Raw genomic sequence first — 19,540 nt, 5'->3', positions numbered from 1 at the left:
GGAGGGTGAGAGGATTCACCAGAGACAGAGCAGGGAGCAGAACAGGCAGATGGAGCAGAACAGGCAGACGGACCAAAGACACTGCTGAGGGGAGCAGCGGGTGCTACAAGAGAGGTCTGCTGCACCATGTGGGATTCTCGCTGGCGGGGATTGAAACGTCACTGCAGAGGCTGCGGACAGCTTCATAGCTCATAGCGCGGCACTCAACCTGCTGCGCCATCAGGGAGGTCATAAATAAATAAATCTTCAAAAAAAAAGATAATGATTTAAAAACTAAATAAATAAGGAAATAAATCAGCCAGTTATTAAATAATGTTCAAAAACCAGTGTCAGTAACAATGAGAGAGAGGGAGATGTCACACAGTAAGAGGATGTGCTCAGGGCAGATGTTTAAATCTTACATATAAAGTAGTTTCAAAAAAAAAATTTCAATCCAAGAGTAGCCCCATGGCTATAAATGACAAATATAAGCAAGAGTAGAGTTAGATCATGTTGCATGTTAAAATGTTGCCAAGAAACATTTCTTAGGAAGGGAGCCCATTTGGGTTATGTCTGGGGTATACTAATATTTATAGCCATTTACGCCAGCAGTGGCCCAGTTTGCTCTATCTTTGACTTGGGCCCATAGTAGTTGTCTCATGTCATAGATTACACTAATTTTTGGGGGGGAGTAAAAATTGGTTTATGTGGTTAAAGTAAAATTCCACTATAATGTGAATGTTTTACTATTTCACAGACCATTATGCCAATATGTACTTACTTAAAGAGAAATTAAATTGTATCATGGACTCACCCAAGAATTTGGAATTTATGTTAAAATCCTCTTTAATTAGGTCTTTTAAGTTTTTGTCTTTGCTAATTTACTTCTGAGTTCTATCTCCCCACCCTCCAAAATACTGCTAGAATTTAGCAGTCATTAAAAATAGTGTTTATAGTCAAGCTCTGATGTCCAAAAACTCAATTGATGCTAAATGTCTTAATTTTATTTTTGACACCTCAGTTTATATCCCAACCGTAGTATAATTTTCTTTTTCCTTTTTTCAAAGTATTTATATAAACTAAACCATTTATGATGGTTTAAACCACTATCAGTAATAATCTTTTCTCCAAGGATTTAACTATATAACTAGAAATTTTGAGTAGAGAATAGTAAAAGTGATTCATTGTCTTTGCATTGCCTCTTCTTTGACACTGAAGTCACATTGTACACTGTTGCTTCATGCTGTACGTAACTAAGGAGCAATGTCTGTGAGAGGGTTTCTTTACATTTGACTCTGTCATGATCTCATTTCTCTGAAACAGTGGAGAATGAAATTGGAATATTGTGAATTTTTCCCCCTCTACTCATTTTCTTCAGTTTCTTCAATTCTTAAAAGGTTGGATTACAAAAGAATTAAGCATTCTGACTGCAGAAGTGATTAACTGAGTGAAACTAAATTCGTTCTTTCAAGTGTGCACTTTCTTAAATCTATTTTCATTGCAGCTACAGCTTTTACGAATATATGTACTAAGAAACTTAATATTTGTTACAATTCAACTAGTTAGGCAGGTTTTTAGAGAAATATACTATAATACACTTAATAAGTTGAGTTGGATACACTTAAAACAGTGCCTGTTTTGCAATTTTTCAGCCAAATGTATTTTTATATTTTTTAAAATATAATTACTTATGGACTGTGTCTATTACATATTGATGAGTTACAGCTTTTTAAATTGGTAATTTTTCTACTTTGTTCAGTGATATTGGGATTGGTCAGTCTCAGGATGACAGCATAGTAGGACTAAGGCAGACAAAGCACATCCCAACTGCACTGCCTGTCAGTGGAACTTTATCATCCAGTAATCCTGATTTATTGCAGTCCCATCATCGCATTTTAGACTTCAGTACTACACCCGGTAAGCCCCATCCGTATTTATTTTGTTTTCTTGTAGTCTTTGTTTTTCTAACATAATGGTAGTGCTGTATGTGTTTTTTGGCATGGGTTATATAATATGCTAAATGTCAGAATGAACCTTAAATCTCAGACAGTTGGAACCAAATCTTATTTTGATATGGTGATGGAGAAATTAATCTCCCTGAATTTGTTTTCTCCTTCATAAAATAAAAGTGCAAAACTTAATGAAGGTATCAGGTCATATTAAATATAGTAAAAGGCATATTAGGTTAGTGTAGTGGGCTCTTCAGTATAATAGAGATGTGATTTTGATAAAAAAATTTTTTTATTTTGGTAACCAACCTGACAATCTGGTGTGCTGCTGTTATGTCCTAATATGTCTGCAGGTTATTCCATCATATATAGGGGAAAATGTATTCTCGTAGCATATCTTACAGTAGATTCTCTGTTGACTCACTGAACTTTTGAAGAAGAGTAAGGGAGAGGTGAGAGTTTAGAAAAGATAATGATGGTACAGAAGTTTTTTTTCATATTTGCTTAATTGTATTATGACTTATTAAAATCCTTTCCTTTCTCCCAGACTTGCCAGATCAAGTGTTAAGAGTTTTTAAGGCTGATCAGCAAAGTCGCTACATCATGATCAGTAAGGACACCACAGCCAAGGAAGTGGTCATTCAGGCTATCAGGGAGTTTGCTGTGACTGCCACCCCCGATCAATATTCACTTTGTGAGGTCTCTGTCACACCTGAGGGAGTAATCAAACAAAGAAGACTTCCAGATCAGCTTTCCAAACTTGCTGATAGAATACAACTGAGTGGAAGGTATACAACATTTATCCTGTTTACTTTCTTTACACCCTCTTCAGACCCCTATCATATCTGAGATGAACACTTCAAAGTGTTTTATAAGTACATAAGTACCCTCACACGTTAAAGTTTTAAAGTTTAAGGTTTTCTCCTATTTACCAAGAATTGCTATATCAAAGTAAATGCACATACCAGACTGTCACAGAGATCTCTAGTTCAAAATAAGGGCACTGTGACCTGACTGTTGTTACTGCCTGCTCATGTGCAAGCAGTGACTTTTCCCTTGTAGACACTGGGCTGACAGAATGATCCTGATGTAATATCTAAGTAAGCACTGGTACTCTTGTTTCCTTGGATATGTACATTCAAAAACACATTTTCTAATACTACTGTAGTGTCCTTTGCTCAGTGGAGATATCTATGACAATGAGTTGAGCTAATACTGCCCATTGTCAGTCTTGAATATTCCCATGGATACATATATGTGGTTGTATGCTCACACTATAAATAATTTTTAAAAATCACAGGTCAGCCATTGATATTTTATTTCCAGCAAGTTCTTACGAAGGAGGAGCCCTGAGTTCTCTTCTGCAGTGGGCATTAACTAGTCATTATTCTTTGGGATCCTCTGTATCAGCTGACAAATGGAAATATTACCTGCCCTGCTTGCAGGATTTTTGTGAGAATCAGATATTTAAAGGTTAAAATTGGTAGTATTATTGTTCTACTGGGGACAAATTGAGGGGAATAGCTTTTAAATTTCTGAGGTAGTTGAACAGATAAACTTAGACTCATTAGTAGTCACAGATTCTTTCTGCAAAAACTGTTGACCTGTATTTGAGCTCTCCTGCTTCTTTCCTTAGAGCCTGTTTTCTTATTTCCACTGAAGTTTTAAGCAGAGGTATTTTCTGTCATTTTTAGCAAAAAAAAAAAAATACAGAAACCAGGGAGGACAGGACAAAAAGGAGTTAAAACTGGTACAAATGAAATTCCATGTAATAGTTTCCATCAATGACTTCTGAGTAGGTGGTTCTGTGATCTGCTGACGGAGGCAGCAGCTGCATTCTCTTAGTTGAAAAGAATTCTCCATTATTGAATTCAGTGTTCTCTCAACTGCTGTATAAAAAGTAGCATTCTTTCAAGGAACATCATGAGACTACTGCTTAGACTTGGGCTTATTTTCTCATAGATACTACTTGAAAAACAACATGGAAACAGAAACCCTTTGCTCAGATGAGGATGCTCAGGAGTTGCTGAGAGAGAGTCAAATTTCGCTACTGCAGCTCAGTACTGTTGAAGTTGCCACACAACTCTCTATGCGCAATTTTGAACTCTTCCGCAATATAGAACCTACTGAATATATAGATGATTTATTTAAACTCAAATCAAAAACCAGCTGTGCCAACCTGAAAAAATTTGAAGAAGTCATTAACCAGGAAACATTTTGGGTAGCATCTGAAATTCTGCGAGAGACAAACCAGCTGAAAAGGATGAAGATCATTAAGCATTTCATCAAGATAGCACTACATTGTAGGGAATGCAAGAATTTTAACTCAATGTTTGCAATCATCAGGTAAGAATGAATTTGTCTTAAGAGTCAATTCAGATTGCAGATTAAAAATATGTCAATCCAGGAAACCACAGACTTTAAAATCTCTGGTGTGCTCATTTGGAGCCCAGAAAACCTCTTTGCACCATTTTTTTGTTTACTGATTTGGGGCAAATTATTTGAACTTCTCCCAAGTGAATCAGTAGATACAGTATATGTGGAATTCCTTCAGCCCTTTTAAATGCTTATTAGTTCATGACTGAAACAATATTGATGTTGATTAAATTAGTCATTTTCTCTAAGGAGTTTGATCATCCTCTCATTACTATTATGGCTTTTGTTACTGTAAGTTGCTCTGTATGTAAGACGCACAGAGTTGTTAAGAGGCATTTAATTTTGGGCCGACCCAGTAGCGCAGTGGTTGAGCGCTGGGCTTCAAAGCTGCCTGCGGCCTCTGCAGCGCCAGTTCAATCCCTGGCACCTGGCGAGGGTCCCACATGGCGCACAGACCTCTCCTGCTGCCCGCTGCTCCCCTCAGCAGTGTACTTCGTCAGTCTGCCTCTTTCGTCCTCGCTCTGGCTCTGGTGAATTCTCTCACCCTCCCGTGTATCTGACTGTACCCAGTGCTTGTATAAATAAATAAATAAATCTTTTTTTTTTTTTTAAAAAAAAGTCATTTAACTTTATACCACTTTTTTTTCCTTCTTAGTGGCCTTAACCTGGCACCAGTGGCAAGACTGCGAACCACCTGGGAAAAACTTCCCAATAAATATGAAAAGCTGTTTCAAGATCTCCAAGACCTCTTTGATCCTTCCAGAAACATGGCAAAATATCGCAATGTCCTCAATAGTCAAAACCTACAACCTCCCATTATCCCCCTATTCCCAGTTATCAAGAAGGATCTCACATTCCTCCATGAAGGTAATACATATATTAAGTAGGGGATTTCTGTTTTTACTTGTGGAAGCATAGATTAATGCAATGTAATTTTTTCTTTGCCAATTTCAGGAAATGACTCAAAAGTTGAAGGGCTGGTCAATTTTGAGAAGCTGAGGATGATTGCAAAAGAAATTCGTCATGTTGGCCGAATGGCTTCTGTTAACATGGACCCTGCCCTTATGTTCAGGACTCGGTGAGTATGTCCTCTTCCTTGGCACATGTGGGGGTTAGAGCAGATTGAGTTCAGATTTACCTAATAATTGAGAAAAATTTGAATATTTTTATAGCATGGCAGAATTTTATTAGCTCATGCCAGCAATCTCCATTAAATCCTAAAATGGAATAATTGTCTTATTCTATACTAAATATAATTTTTGACTGTCAGCAAAAAAGCTTGTCTATCAGACTTTGTTCATTTAACATGAGGCACAATATTTGTTCCTTATTTTACAGAACACTGACTTGTAGAGATAAAACTCCTAATTGGTAGTAAAACTAAAATATGTAAATAACCCAAACAGCATTGTCTCAATAGCCACACAATTTGGATTTAGCGGTCAGTGTAATCAAAAATTATTAATCCAATGAGAAAAGGAGTTAGTCTTCTTTAGAACAAAAAATTGAAGTATATTTGTCTTTTGAATCAGCAGAATATTCCTGGCAAAGTTGTGTGCGTGAGGTGATAATGCAGTTTAATGTTTGTGGCCTTCTAGTACTGCTTATCCAGAAGTCTAGTCCCTTCTTTCTGAGCTTGTGATCTTTCTGTCTCTTTCTACACCCATGCTTCAATCTCCATGGCTCTCAATTACAGGAAGAAGAAATGGAGGAGTTTGGGGTAAGTGATGGAGACTTTGCATACCCACACACAGTTCTTATTCTGTTCATTGTGTTGTTTTCTTACCTGCTGTACTTTCTGATGCTTTGCATTTTTGCATTTTTTCTTAACCTCTTGCTCTGGCAGAACTTCAGTTGGGAAACTGAATTCAGGTGTAATCTGTTGGGGCTTTTGCTTTTGAGGTCATGGTCCATGAGAGCTGTGAAGTGACTGTTTGTCTGGGACCGTAGGCCAGGCATACTTTTGAACTTTCGGAAAGATTTTACTTCACTTTGTGTGTCTTGAAATGGAAAAACAGCCTAAAGTGGGGTGAGGGGAGAAAAAGGGTATTAGAAAAATTGTGCAATTTAAATACTATTGCACAGATATTAGGATATATGTAACATAAAAAGTGCCCCTAGGTATTTAAAATTTTTGTGGCTCAACTAACTACTATTTTCATTCTATAAACCAATCCTATTAAAAAATAATTAACAATTCATGTGCTGGTTTCTATACATGTAGTTTTTACATTGCATGACCATTTTATTAACAGATTGACTGTATTAAAAAAACTCATTACATTTAATGCAAGAAATAAGAAAATTTGAACACTGGAGTTAATTTTATATGAAGACATGTAAAATACTCAGAAGTAAATTTATTGTAAACCTTCATGATTATGACTGAACTCTTGCATGAGCTTTTATATAATTATTTGCTGGCTTCTTGAGACAACTGTTTTGAATGTTTGATAGATGTGAAAAGTAGAATTTCCTAGTGGGAACATGTACCAAATGTGTGTAGAGTTGTTTTTTAACTAGAAAAAAATTCCATGTTCCTTTGTAATAGTACTCACCAGAATGAGTCATGTGACTTTTGAACACAATATTTATGGAGGCCTTGGCATGTTTCAAGTAGATAATGTAACCCATGCTAGAGTGAGCTGCATATCTCCCTTTTCGTCTTCCAGGTCTCTCAGCCAGGGTAGTACAAATGCAACAGTGCTAGATGTTGCTCAGACAGGTGGTCATAAAAAACGGGTACGTCGTAGTTCCTTTCTCAATGCCAAAAAGCTTTATGAAGATGCCCAAATGGCTCGAAAAGTGAAGCAGTACCTGTCCAATTTGGAGCTCGAAATGGATGAGGAGAGTCTTCAAACATTATCACTGCAGTGTGAGCCAGCAACCAACACATGTGAGTTTTTCCTGAAAGTGCTTCTGTTTCCTGGAGTAGATCTGTGCAGTGATCTGAGTAATGACAAAATAGTGGAAGGAGGGAGATGGCACCCTGAGACACACTAGCCTTTGCCTTGAATGCTGCTGCTGAATACCATGCAGCATGCCCTCAGCTAGGCCTGTGTCCCACTGGGTTAGTGGGGGAAGGATGACACTGTAGACTCATTTCATCCTGACACAAGCCGCTATACATATAAGGGACACATGTGTCTCCCATTTGCATCCTTTGTTTTCTCAGAAAGATACTTTGAAAGTGATGGGCAACCTGTGAGGGGCCCACAGGTCAGAGGAGCACAGAGCCAGGTATGTTGGCTGCTTTTATACCTCAGCTTGCGTAGTACTCAACAACAGGTTCAGCAGCTACCACGTCAAGCTGTAATTTTGATACACCCACAATTCAGCATAATGTGTACATTCCCAGCCTTTAAGGATCTGGCCGGGCTTGAAACGGGAGCAGTTTTCTGTTTATTTACATCTGTAAGACAGGCATTTTCCATTTAGGGCACCTGAAATTGGGTCTTTTGTGTGGGTATGTCTAAAGAGACCTTCTATAGAATTTTAAATGTTAGATGACTTGAAGATTCAAGTCATTAGACTTACTCATAGCAGCATTGTTTCATGGTGAAGAGCTTGTCTTCTGGAGTCTGAGTTCAGATTCTGTTTGTTCCGAGGCAAATTGCTTGAACTGCCCAATGCTGAACTTCCTCTGGCGTAACATGGCGAAGTATACATATGTCAGAGCTGTTTTAAACTTTAAGATACTGTACATACAGCATTTAACTGTCCTATTAAATTGCTTTGCCTTATATCTGCCATGGAATTATAGACTCAGCCAATATTGTTTTGACTATTATACTGTTTTTAAATTCTACTTTATTGGAGAATTTCATAGTAAAAAAAAAGATGCCAGTTGATAACCATTAAATTAGCAATTATGCTCACGTGTCAGGGAATTTTGTATACCATTTTAGAAAATGATTCCTAACAGTTTTTCCATTGTAGCTTTTATCATATAATTGTGTTTCTTATGCATACATGTAAACACTGAGCTATTTAATATTTTATGGGCTAATTAACAGTATAGAACTAGCATACCCCTTCCATTTTAGCCATTTATATAGAAATAGGGTAAACGTTATACATTATCTTGTATGTTGCTGCTATCTTAATTTTCTTGTTCTATTTTCAAATCAAACAATTATCAGTGCCTAAGAATCCTGGGGACAAAAAGCCTGTCAAATCTGAGACCTCCCCAGTGGCTCCAAGGGCAGCAGGGTCACAACAGAAAGCACCAGCCCAGCCGCAGCCCCAGCAACCACAGCCACCGCATAAAATCAACCAAGGACTGCAGGTTCCAGCTGTGTCCCTTTATCCTTCACGAAAGAAAGTGCCCGTAAAGGATCTCCCACCTTTCGGTAGGTGATTAGGTTCAGATGCTTACTTGGTGCTGTTCACTGTTGTTTTACAGATTAGGAAAAATCCTTAATCTTTGATAACTTCATCTACTATATTTGAGTCCCACCCTGTTACTTGTTAATGAAATACAATGTTCAGGAAGTTAAAGTTGCCAGAGGAAGGGACTGTTTCCATGGAGAATCTCATTTAATCGGGCCCTTTGTCATAGAAGAAGAAATACGCTTTTAACTGATTTTTAGTAAGTACAGAATTATCTTTGTCCAGTTACATTATTTAAATGAGTTTTGCCTTAGTATCAATGAATGTCTGGGATTTAAAGAAATGGTTTGGAGGCAAATTCTTATTCTTACTGATTCTATAACTTGGAGGGAACGTACAATTAGTTTCTGAATATTAAGGAGCCAAATCATGCTTTATCTTTCCCATTAAAAGTAATATATCTACTAGTATAGTCCCTTTAGTAAATGTTACAACCATGTACTAAATGAAATGTTAAAAGGCGGTTAAGAAAAATAAACTGGTAGCGAAGAGTTTACTTAGATAAAATCAAATATTGGTATTTATGATCATTCCTGCCCAATTACAGCCTGGTTTTCTGAGCTAGTGAGTGATATAATTCAGATCTTTCATATACTCATCTTTGGCTCATTCTTCCAGATCAGCTGATAGCCAATTAGCTGGGTTTTGGAGAAAAGGGAAAAAATAGCTTTACTTGACATTTCTTCTTCAAATATTTATATCGTGCTCCCAGCATCTTCATGTTCCTCTGCATTGTTCGAAAGACAGGGCTTCTTGACCCTATGTATGCTGCTGCTGTATGTGCTGTTGGACATTTTTTCCAAATCAAGCCTATTCATTCACATACCTGTAGTATAGCTGGTCTTTTCATGTATCCTGTATATATGACAATGTCTATAAATGTAACTGAAGTAAAAGTAAGAGTATTTTATGTTTCAATACAATCTTTAAAAAAATCACTTTTCAAAACCAGGAAATGAATTAAAGCTGTTAATTTTCACTGCCTCCTTTTTAATGGACCCTGTTAAATTTAAGAGCATTAAAACTAGGATGAGTTGAGGTAGTTTCAGATTATCATGCATTCCCAAATATCTTTGTTATTCAAAATAAGGTAATTGAATGCCTCCTTATAATATTAGTGGCTTTGCAGATATTTTTCAGAAACAAGTTATTCATATTAAAATAACTTTCTGTGTGGGGTTGTGGGGAAATCAGCTTTATTATATATATGATTCTTTTTCTTCTACTCTGATCCTGTTTGATCCTACCTTTTGGATCACTTGATCACTTCTTCCATAGTTTCTGTGATTGCAAAATCTAAAATAAAATACAAAAAGCAGGCTATTTCTCATACTCTGGGAGATAGCAGTCTGAAACCAAACTATAGGTGTCTTGTGTACCTACACAGTAGGTACTATTCGCAGTAAGTTTATAGACTTACAAAGACCATTAGAATTTTAAATATGTTGAAATGTAATAGTCAATCTTAACTAAAAACTTAAAACTTTGTGTTTCTTTTCAATCTTTAAAAGACATATTTTCTTTTTCTTACAGGGATTAACTCTCCACAAGCTTTAAAGAAAATTCTTTCTTTATCTGAAGAAGGAAGTTTGGAGCGTCACAAGAAGCAAGCAGAAGATACAATCTCAAATGCATCTTCTCAGCTTTCTTCTCCTCCCACTTCTCCACAAAGTTCTCCACGAAAAGGTAGAACTAAATTACTTTTTTCCCCCTTTATACTGCTAATATTATATTCTATTTTATAACTGAAATCTATATAACTCTGGAATTTATTATTATAGTGTCATTTAAAATGATTGATACCCAATGGGTTTTCTCCCATCATTTGTAAATTTGGAAAAACCTTGGTATTTTTAAATGTACTTATAGAAAATAGTTATTATATAAGGTTTTTTATTGTAGCTGTGGAAATCTTTTTATATTAAAAGTTGTCTAAATTTGATTATATAACATTAGAGTTGAGAGATTTAAAAGCCTAACTAATAGCTTCCTGATTTATTTTTTCATTGTATTTACACAGGTCTTGATTACCTTTTTGTTGCTATCTTATTTTAAAGAGATGGAATTTTTGGCAATCAAACTCTCCTTATGATACTTTTCTTACCTTAAAAACTAACTTTCTGCTGCATGACTCTCCAGGTTACCTTCTTCTACCCTTTAATTGAATGGGTGTGGCAGTACTCAAGGGCTAAGGCAGTTTTTCCTAAAGGAAGGACAAAAAGATTAATAAATTGTTAGATTTCATTGATAAAACAAATACCTTGTTTTGCTTTTTAGCTATTTCAGACATCTGTGCATTTTGTGTGGGTATCAGTCTCTACTGTCCTTGTTAAATGGATACATCTAAATTCTTTTCTCGTCCTGTTGTTAGGTGGCAGTGGCAATCAGCTGAGATCTTTTGGCTCCGGGCAGCTGGACTTAAACAGTTCCTCCTCTTCTCTTGGAAGTGAGAACAGTAACAAGAATAACAATGCACCACGGACCTATGGGATAGGTGGGGTTTATAGAACCAAAAAAAAAAAAAAAAAAAAACCGGGGTGGGAAAGAAAGGAATTATATTTCATTAGTCAAGGAAAATGGGAGAATTCCTCCAAATGTCAAGTGCTCCATCTGAGTAATTGTTTCTAGAGTTTTTGTTTTTGTTTTTTTAAATAGACTGTTCAGGAAGCCTTGTAGAGCTTGCCTGTGAGAACTTGTAGTGTGGTTCATAAGACATTTCATAGATGAACACATTAAACCTTATCAAGACCTGTGCAATCTTTAAAAAATAAATCAGGAATTAACAATTTACTGAAAGGATGGCGGAATTACCACTTTGGGAGTAAATTAAACAACATTTAGGTGCTCTAGATTTATAGGGTAAGTAGCACTGAAATTATCTAATGTTGAAAAAAATTAGTCCTCAGAATGATTGGGATTTTTTCACTAAAAATATCAAGATAAGCCTCTGGCTTTCAAAATTATTTTTAGCAATAAAGGAGAACTAAAGTCCTTCAGTATAAAAAAGGACATCTGTTTAGATGCTTCAGGGAGTAAATAGATCTTAAACATTAGTTCCTTCAAAACCTTTGGCTTTTGTGGAATGTATTTAATAGCTTTTGTTTTTTTCAACATTAACAATCCAATGATGTCTTATTTCTTATTCTTTGAAATTCACTTGAAATTGTAATTAAATCCCATATTTCAATTATTTGATGCCATAAAATTTTAAAAATTAAGAGATGAAAACAGACTGATGTAGTTTGAAAAAAAAAATAAGTAACTGATCTCCAACATAAAATTATCTTTTATGTAGACTAGTAATAGTGTAATATTTTTAAAGGAGCTAAGTAAGAACAGCTGAAGTGTACCATGATTTCTGCATCATTTCCCAACTCATAACTTTTTTTTTTCCTTTCTCTAAACTGACATTAAGCAAGTTAAGCTTCATTTGAGTAAAAACTTACCTTATCACAGTCATCTGGTTTCCAGAATTAAATGATTTTTTCCTCACTTCAGTGATATTATCTTTGGCCTACATCTTGTTTTTGCTTCTGTTTGGTAGACTTCAGATTTATGTCATAAACTGACAGTATCTAATTAACATGGTTGTATCTCCCATGCAGGCTATAGTTTGGCTCCCAGTGGTACTGTGGATAATTTTTCAGATTCTGGTCACAGTGAAATTTCTTCACGATCCAGTATCGTCAGCAATTCTTCATTTGATTCGGTGCCAGTCTCTCTGCATGATGAGCGGCGCCAGAGGCATTCTGTCAGCATTGTGGAAACAAACCTGGGTGTGGGCAGGATGGAAAGACGGACCATGATTGAACCTGATCAGTACAGCTTAGGGTAGGTGCCTTTTCTTAAATGTTCACATGCATTACACTTCCATCTTCTTTCTTCAAGAAGTATGTGTCTTTAGCACAGAGCAACTGTGTTCCAGTGAAAAGTAAACCCCAACTTTGAGTTTCTCCATTTCTGTTGGGTCGTTGGCAAAGTCATGACACATTTTTGCTCGAAACACAAAATACATCATGACTTTTCTGACAATCCAAAAGATCAAGTACCACACCATTTTTGCTGTGCAGACTGCTTTTTAAGTTAGGTTTTCTCTTCATTGCAACACATTCATTCTGTGCAGAAGACAAGGGGTGACTTTAAAATGTATCCCCATTCCTTTGCCTGAATAGCCTTCCTGAAATAACCATATTATATTGAGCCAAACTTAACTCTGTAAGGGAAATGTTCCTTGACTGTAGTTTTTCTTTTCCCTGTGTTTTGTTGATTTTATGGTTATGACAAGATGCGAAAACTAGCCACCACTATGCAATTCAGTAGTGCTTCTACCCTCTTCCTGGGATGAAGAAAGCTACTTTTCTAGAGTAAAAGGGGGTTTTGGTCTTTTATCCCAGATTTATTAACAATTTTGTGTGTCTTTTTCATTTCTTTTGACCACTTAGGTCCTATGCACCCATGTCTGAGAGTCGAGGCTTATATGCTACAGCTACAGTAATTTCCTCTCCAAGCACAGAGGAACTGTCCCAAGACCAGGGGGACCGCGCTTCACTTGATGCTGCTGACAGTGGCCGTGGGAGCTGGACATCATGCTCCAGCGGTTCCCATGATAACATACAGACCATCCAGCACCAGAGAAGCTGGGAAACACTTCCATTTGGGCACACTCACTTTGATTATTCAGGAGATCCTACAGGTTTATGGGCCTCAACTAGCCATATGGACCAAATGATGTTTTCTGATCATAGCGCCAAGTATAACAGGCAAAATCAAAGTAGAGAGAGTCTTGAACAAGCTCAATCCCGGGCAAGCTGGGCTTCTTCCACAGGATACTGGGGAGAGGACTCAGAAGGTGACACAGGCACAATAAAGCGAAGGGGTGGGAAAGATGTTTCCATTGAAGCTGAAAGCAGTAGCATAACATCTGTGCCTACAGAAGAAACCAAACCTGTCTCCATGCCTGCCCACATAGCTGTGACACCAAGTACTGCAAAAGGACTTATTGGTAAGTTTACCAGAGAACTTTGTCACATCTGGATCGTGACTTTAACTTATTCCCAAAGTAAAATTATGTTTATAGTTTTATTTCCTCATTTTTTTGTCCCACCCTTTCTATATAGATTAGCAGTGCTGGCAAGATTTTGAAAAGAATAGTATTAAGAAGAGTCCTACTTCTGTGGCTGGGTATAAATTCCAACATAGTAAACATTCAATACATCTTAGCTCTTGGGATCAGTGGGCTGTTATGGATATTTATTTGATCTTTTTAGCTGAAAATGAGACTATGCCTGTGCTCTATAGGAAGAACTTTTGTTTAATTAGAACTGTTTCAATGTTTCATTATTCTATTTTGTTGCCTTAAATAAAACTTTACACCTAGTATATTTTTAAATGTTCCAACTACTGATATGTAGGCAAATTATCTCTGTTAAACAAACTCTCTCTGCACTATAGAACTAGGGAGAGGCTGCTAAGAGATACTGTAATGAGTAAGAGCTTGTGCTTAAAAAACAGGCAGATGAGGGTTTGAATCCCTGTTTTGCCATTTTATTGGCCCCATGACATAGGGCAAGGTAATAACTTCTAGTAATTATTACTGTAAAGGAAATCTGTGGGATGCACTTAGAATTTAGATAGTAATTATACATGAAAAATGCTGTTGATTTGCTGCTGGTGCTGCTCTATTGTCTCTAGTTCCCTCAATCTTATCAGGATATATTTTCTATGGTATATTAACTGTCTATATAATTGAAGGAATACATCATAGGATATAAAGCAAGAAACTAGAATATATTTATTATAGGCACTACTTTGATTAGTAGGGAAATTGTATTTTGTCATGTAAATTGTCAGAGATGTATGTCAGATTTAAAAAAAAATTATCCTTTTGAGATTAATACTCAGAATTTTCATAGTGAAGGAAAGAATGATCTTTAGTTCCTAATAGTGGAAAAATTCCTTAAACTTCCAAGAATCACTTCATTTGCCATTATAGACTTCATGTTCTAGGTCATTAATGAATACTTTTATGAAAAATACCTTACATATAGTTTGAGTTTTAAAATTTGTATCATTTTCTGTACTAGTTTTTCAAATTTATTTTAGACAGTGTTTTCCAAAGTGATGTTCAAGTAATATGGAATGGATTCTCTGCTTGATAAATGCCCAGGAAAGAACAGCCTCCCCTGTGCCTGGGGTAAGGAGAGAGAGAGAGGGAGAACTTTTACCAGGCACTATGAATAGGTTCCAGACGCAGTACCGAGTACCTTTATGTTCTCACTCTACTTTAATCTTACTGATAACCCCAAGGGTTAGGTTTAGGATAAGTAATAGATCATTAATAAGTAGATCTTATTACTGTTTTATAAAGACAAGTTTTTAAATAGTCTGTTCAAAGTTAAAAGAGAACTTAGTCTACTTAGTAGTCTCTCTCCAGTTATATTTGCTTTAACATCCACTCCTTGGTCTGCCAGAACCCCCACCTCTATCATATAACACACAGACACATTTATGGCATGAAAATACCCTCCGCAAGTTTTTAATGGCTGGTACATTGTTTTTACTATAGCACGAAAAGAGGGCAGGTATCGAGAGCCCCCGCCGACCCCTCCAGGCTACATCGGAATCCCCATCACTGACTTTCCAGAAGGGCATTCACATCCAGCTAGGAAACCTCCAGACTACAACGTGGCACTTCAGAGATCTCGGATGGTCGCCCGACCCGCTGACACAGCTGGGCCTTCACCTGTGCAGCAGCCCCACGGACACCCAGCCAGCGGCAGGCCGGTGAACAAACCGCAGTGGCACAAACCCAATGAGTGCGACCCGCGCCTCGCCCCCTATCAGTCTCAAGGGTTTTCCACCGAGGAGGATGGTATATATACGTATATGATTCTTAAGATGTGTATAAAGTTAGATGTGTATTTCTGTTTTAACACTGGTCAGCTGTGTCTTGAGCCACATGCTACACAGATCATTTTATAGTGAGAGTTCCAAATTTAGGGTTAAAGCTTTTGACTTTCAAAGTGCTTAAGAACTACCAAACATTAGAGGGGTCATTTGTAATAAATTGTGTATATAGCTACCTTTCTAATCCTCAATTTTCTGTGAAAATATAACATTTAGACTTTCAGTGAGTTCCAAATGATATACTTCTCTATATAAGTTTTTGCCTTCTACAAATCTGCCTGGTCAGACTGGAATGAGGATTAGGAGGGAGGTCATACCCCTCTTTCTTGTTTGAATTTGATATATTTTATTATGTAAATAATCATTAGAGAAAAGTATAGAGGAGAGCAAACCAGTAAATGGAAATTACTTAGTCTTACCACTTGCAGATTACCATTATGAATATTTGTTATATATCCTAGACTTGTATGTGTATCTCTGTATAAAGTCACAAAGTGCTTTATAACTTTCCAATCAGTAAATATACAATGTGTATTTTTATATTGTGGATATAGATCCATTTAAAGATATGCATCATAGATACTTTTAAAAAGCTTTTCTGGTAATGACTAATAAGAATAAAGACAAGGATTTTGAGTGAGCTATACTCAAAATAGCTATGGTATTTTTTTGGAACATCATTGAATGTATTCTTGAGCAGAAGAAATGCCTGCTTGTTCATTGATTTTTTTTCTTTTTTTCTCCTTTCCTGCTTGTGTTTGCAGAAGATGAACAAGTATCTGCTGTTTGAGGCACAGGCTTTTCTGGAACCACAGTTAGCCACCTAAAAGGAGAGCACAAGAAGATGTCCCTAGCATTGGAGCCTTGGAACTCACATTCTGAGGATGGTGGACCAGTTTGCCTCCTTCCCTGCCTTAAAAGCAGCATGGGGCTTCTTCTCCCCTTCTTCCTTTCCCCTTTGCATGTGAAATACTGTGAAGAAATTGCCCTGGCACTTTTCAGACTTTGTTGCTTGAAATGCACAGTGCAGCAATCTTCAAGCTCCCACTGTTGCTGCCTGCCACATCACACAGTATCATTCCAAATTCCAAGATCATCACAACAAGATGATTCACTCTGGCTGCACTTCTCAATGCCTGGAAGGATTTTTTAAAATCTTCCTTTTAGATTTCAATCCAGTCCTAGCACTTGGTCTCATTGGAATAATGAGAAATGGTAGCCATTGAACTACTTGGGGCCTTTAAACCCATCGAGGAAGACAAAGAAAAACAACGAAATCCTTTGAGTACAGTGCTTGTCCACTTGTTTACAGTGTCCTTTTTTTTTTTAAAAAAAAATGAGTTAAAATATTGTGTTCAGAGAGTAAATATTATATCCATTTAATGATTACAGTATTATTTTGAACCTTTAAGTAGGGTTGCCAGCCTGGGTTTCCAAAAAACCAAATATGCCGGACAGGGTGTGGCCACACCAAGAAGAGGGTTGGATCTGGCCAGTGACCCTGTCTTCCCATGTCCTTCTGGCCTCGCCTGTGAAGTGCCCTATCCCGAAAGTAAGAAATGTTAGCCAATTACTTAGCTACCAAGACAACTCATTCACTCCTTCCCCAGTGGGTGAGGTTCTTCTGTAAAACTTTGCACATGGCCAGGGGAGGGAAGCAGGACTCGTGTCCTGTGTCTGAGCCTTACGGAGTGCAGGGCAGTGTCTTTTTTGAGGGCGTGTTCTGCTCCATCAAAATGGATGGCAAACCCCCTTTTAAGTTATGTGTCTTTGATTTTTGTTAATTTAGTTCTAGGTTTTTTTTTTTTTAAGAGAAATGTTTATAACTGGATAGCATTGCAGTGAAAGCAGCTTGGGTTATTGGAGCTAATGCCAGCTGTTACACTGCTCTTTCAATACAGCCTCCCTTAATTGAATTGGCATTAGGGAAAAAACAAGCCTTTAACGTGATGAAAGATCAAAAGCCTGGTGAGATATGCTCGCCTTGGCAAAGTGGGTTAGTCACCAAAGACTAACCTGTAAGTGGCTTAATGGACACTGCAGATAGAGAAGGCCTAAGTGTAGCAACCACCTGCTCACAGCTGCTATTAACCCTATAATGACTGAAATGACCCCTCTACTCTATATTTTTGTGTTGTTTTTGCACAGACTCCGGAAAAGTGAAGGCTGCCAATCCGAGTAGTACTCAAATGTGAGGAACTGCTGGTCTTGGATTTTTTTCCATTGAATTCAGCTGATCATATTGATCAGTAGATAAACGTAAATAGCTTCAAATTTTAAAAGTCGAATTGCAGTGTTTTTTCACTGTATCAAACAATGTCAGTGCTTTATTTAATAATTCTCTTCTGTATCATGGCAATTGTCTACTTGCTTATATATTACATTGTCAATTATGCATTTGTAATTTTACATGTAATATGCATTATTTGCCAGTTTTATTATATAGGCTATGGACCTCATGTGCATATAGAAAGACAGAAATCTAGCTCTACAAGTTGCACAAATGTTACCTAAGCATTAAGTAATTGTAGAACATAGGACTGCTAATCTCAGTTCGCTCTGTGATGTCAAGTGCAGAATGTTCAATTAACTGGTGATTTCCTCATACTTTTGATACTACTTGTACCTGTATGTCTTTTAGAAAGACATTGGTGGAGTCTGTATCCCTTTTGTATTTTTAATACAATAATTGTACATATTGGTTATATTTTTGTTGAAGATGGTAGAAATGTACTATGTTTATGCTTCTACATCCAGTTTGTACAAGCTGGAAAATAAATAAATATAACATAAAACCTTGTCTTTATTCTTAATGAATCAAGCATGCTTTTTCTTATTGAAGTGTAGTAAAACCCTTGGATCTCACTGTTGGAGCAAGTCCCCAGGAGTCCAAATGGTTTACCCTTCTTGGTTGATGGGTACAAATGCCCAATAGTTACATTTTTTAGGTACTTTTATTTTGATTCAGAGAAAAGGGGTTAAGTCTTAGCACTATCACCACTATGGCCTGAGTTCCTTACCCGGCCAGGGATGACTTGTGTTAGGCCACAGCAAAGGCCCTGAAGAAAACTGTCTGAATATGAAGCAATCGGAATATAGGAGACTTAGAGGAAAAGTAAGTAGGACCTCATGGTTCTTAGATGTAAGAATTGATAAGCTTGAAAAAGAAAGATGTTTGAATTTTGTCATTTGGGAGTCTAAGAGATTAGAAGTTTTATAAATAAAGGAGCAGTTTGGGGGGTCCAGTGAGAAATTGAGAAAGATAATTAAGTTTTATATATATTGAATTTAATTTTACCAGGCATTAAAGAGTCATTGTTCAGGGCCTCCCTGATGGCACAGACATTTAGATCATTGCATTAAATAGAACAAATTGTTTTGCTAGGGTTGTCCTTAAGAAATAGGTTTTATTATGAAAAGATAAGAGGCAAGCACAAAATAACACATGTATATACAGCATCTTCATTTCTAAAGGTGAATCTCTACACTGACCCAACTTTCCCTTTGAGGGCATTCTCCAGTCATTGCGGCTCAAGAACAAAGTTCACTTACACGAAGCTCAAGAGACAGATTAGAGTTCAGTTCTGAGAGGTTAAGAGGAAAGTATCATGGAGGGGAGATTGTCAAATCTATGTAAGAATTGGGGCCTCCCTGGTGGTGCAAGGGGGTTAAGGCGCAACCTATGAAGCTCTCTGCTGCCATTGCAGCACAAGTTCAATCTCCGGCCAGGGAGCTACCCACATGGCACAGCCGACCTCTCCTGACTCACCTGCTGCTACCTGCTGCTCCCCTGAGCAGTGTATTTCAGTCAGTCTGCCTTCTCTGTTCCCCACTCTGTCTCTGGTGAATCCTCTCACCCTCCACACCTCTGGTCTGTACCTCAGTTCTTGTATACATAAATAAATAAATCTTTAGAAAATAACTGTAAGAATTCCCCT

The 19,540-nt window shown here is 37.1% G+C and overlaps 1 protein-coding gene and 1 long non-coding RNA gene across 11 annotated transcripts in view; one reads left to right on the top strand and one right to left on the bottom strand.

The window, feature by feature from the left end:
• Nucleotides 1–18,397, top strand: part of RAPGEF2 (Rap guanine nucleotide exchange factor 2) — a 193,192-nt gene extending 174,795 nt beyond the window's left edge. For 4 of the 10 annotated variants that reach the window (XM_037497591.1, XM_037497590.1, XM_054690051.1 and 1 more), the window contains 14 exons: nucleotides 1,739–1,896; nucleotides 2,476–2,716; nucleotides 3,891–4,274; nucleotides 4,960–5,171; nucleotides 5,259–5,382; nucleotides 6,001–6,024; nucleotides 6,977–7,200; nucleotides 8,447–8,656; nucleotides 10,230–10,382; nucleotides 11,068–11,190; nucleotides 12,302–12,527; nucleotides 13,139–13,698; nucleotides 15,262–15,567; nucleotides 16,367–18,397. In XM_037497591.1, coding sequence (XP_037353488.1) covers nucleotides 1,739–1,896; nucleotides 2,476–2,716; nucleotides 3,891–4,274; nucleotides 4,960–5,171; nucleotides 5,259–5,382; nucleotides 6,001–6,024; nucleotides 6,977–7,200; nucleotides 8,447–8,656; nucleotides 10,230–10,382; nucleotides 11,068–11,190; nucleotides 12,302–12,527; nucleotides 13,139–13,698; nucleotides 15,262–15,567; nucleotides 16,367–16,392 — 2,971 coding nt within the window. In that variant the 3' untranslated portion in view covers nucleotides 16,393–18,397. The remainder of the gene's footprint in view (nucleotides 1–1,738; nucleotides 1,897–2,475; nucleotides 2,717–3,890; nucleotides 4,275–4,959; nucleotides 5,172–5,258; nucleotides 5,383–6,000; nucleotides 6,025–6,976; nucleotides 7,201–8,446; nucleotides 8,657–10,229; nucleotides 10,383–11,067; nucleotides 11,191–12,301; nucleotides 12,528–13,138; nucleotides 13,699–15,261; nucleotides 15,568–16,366) is intronic. The other 6 variants (XM_037497593.1, XM_037497601.2, XM_037497596.1 and 3 more) reach the window with 4 other exon arrangements.
• Nucleotides 7,103–9,963, bottom strand: LOC119234577 (uncharacterized). Its single transcript, XR_005122651.1, has 3 exons — nucleotides 9,944–9,963; nucleotides 7,842–7,947; nucleotides 7,103–7,253 (listed from the first exon to the last, which is right to left on the bottom strand). It is a non-coding gene; the product is annotated as an uncharacterized LOC119234577 (long non-coding RNA).
• Nucleotides 18,398–19,540: the final 1,143 nt, after the last annotated feature.

This window comes from Talpa occidentalis, unplaced genomic scaffold (assembly GCF_014898055.3).
Source record: "Talpa occidentalis isolate TD23 unplaced genomic scaffold, MPIMG_talOcc4v2.1 talOcc4.8, whole genome shotgun sequence".
Taxonomy (NCBI): domain Eukaryota; kingdom Metazoa; phylum Chordata; class Mammalia; order Eulipotyphla; family Talpidae; genus Talpa; species Talpa occidentalis.
The sequence above is the reverse complement of the archived record's forward strand: the minus strand, read 5'-3'. Positions and strand labels throughout refer to the sequence as shown.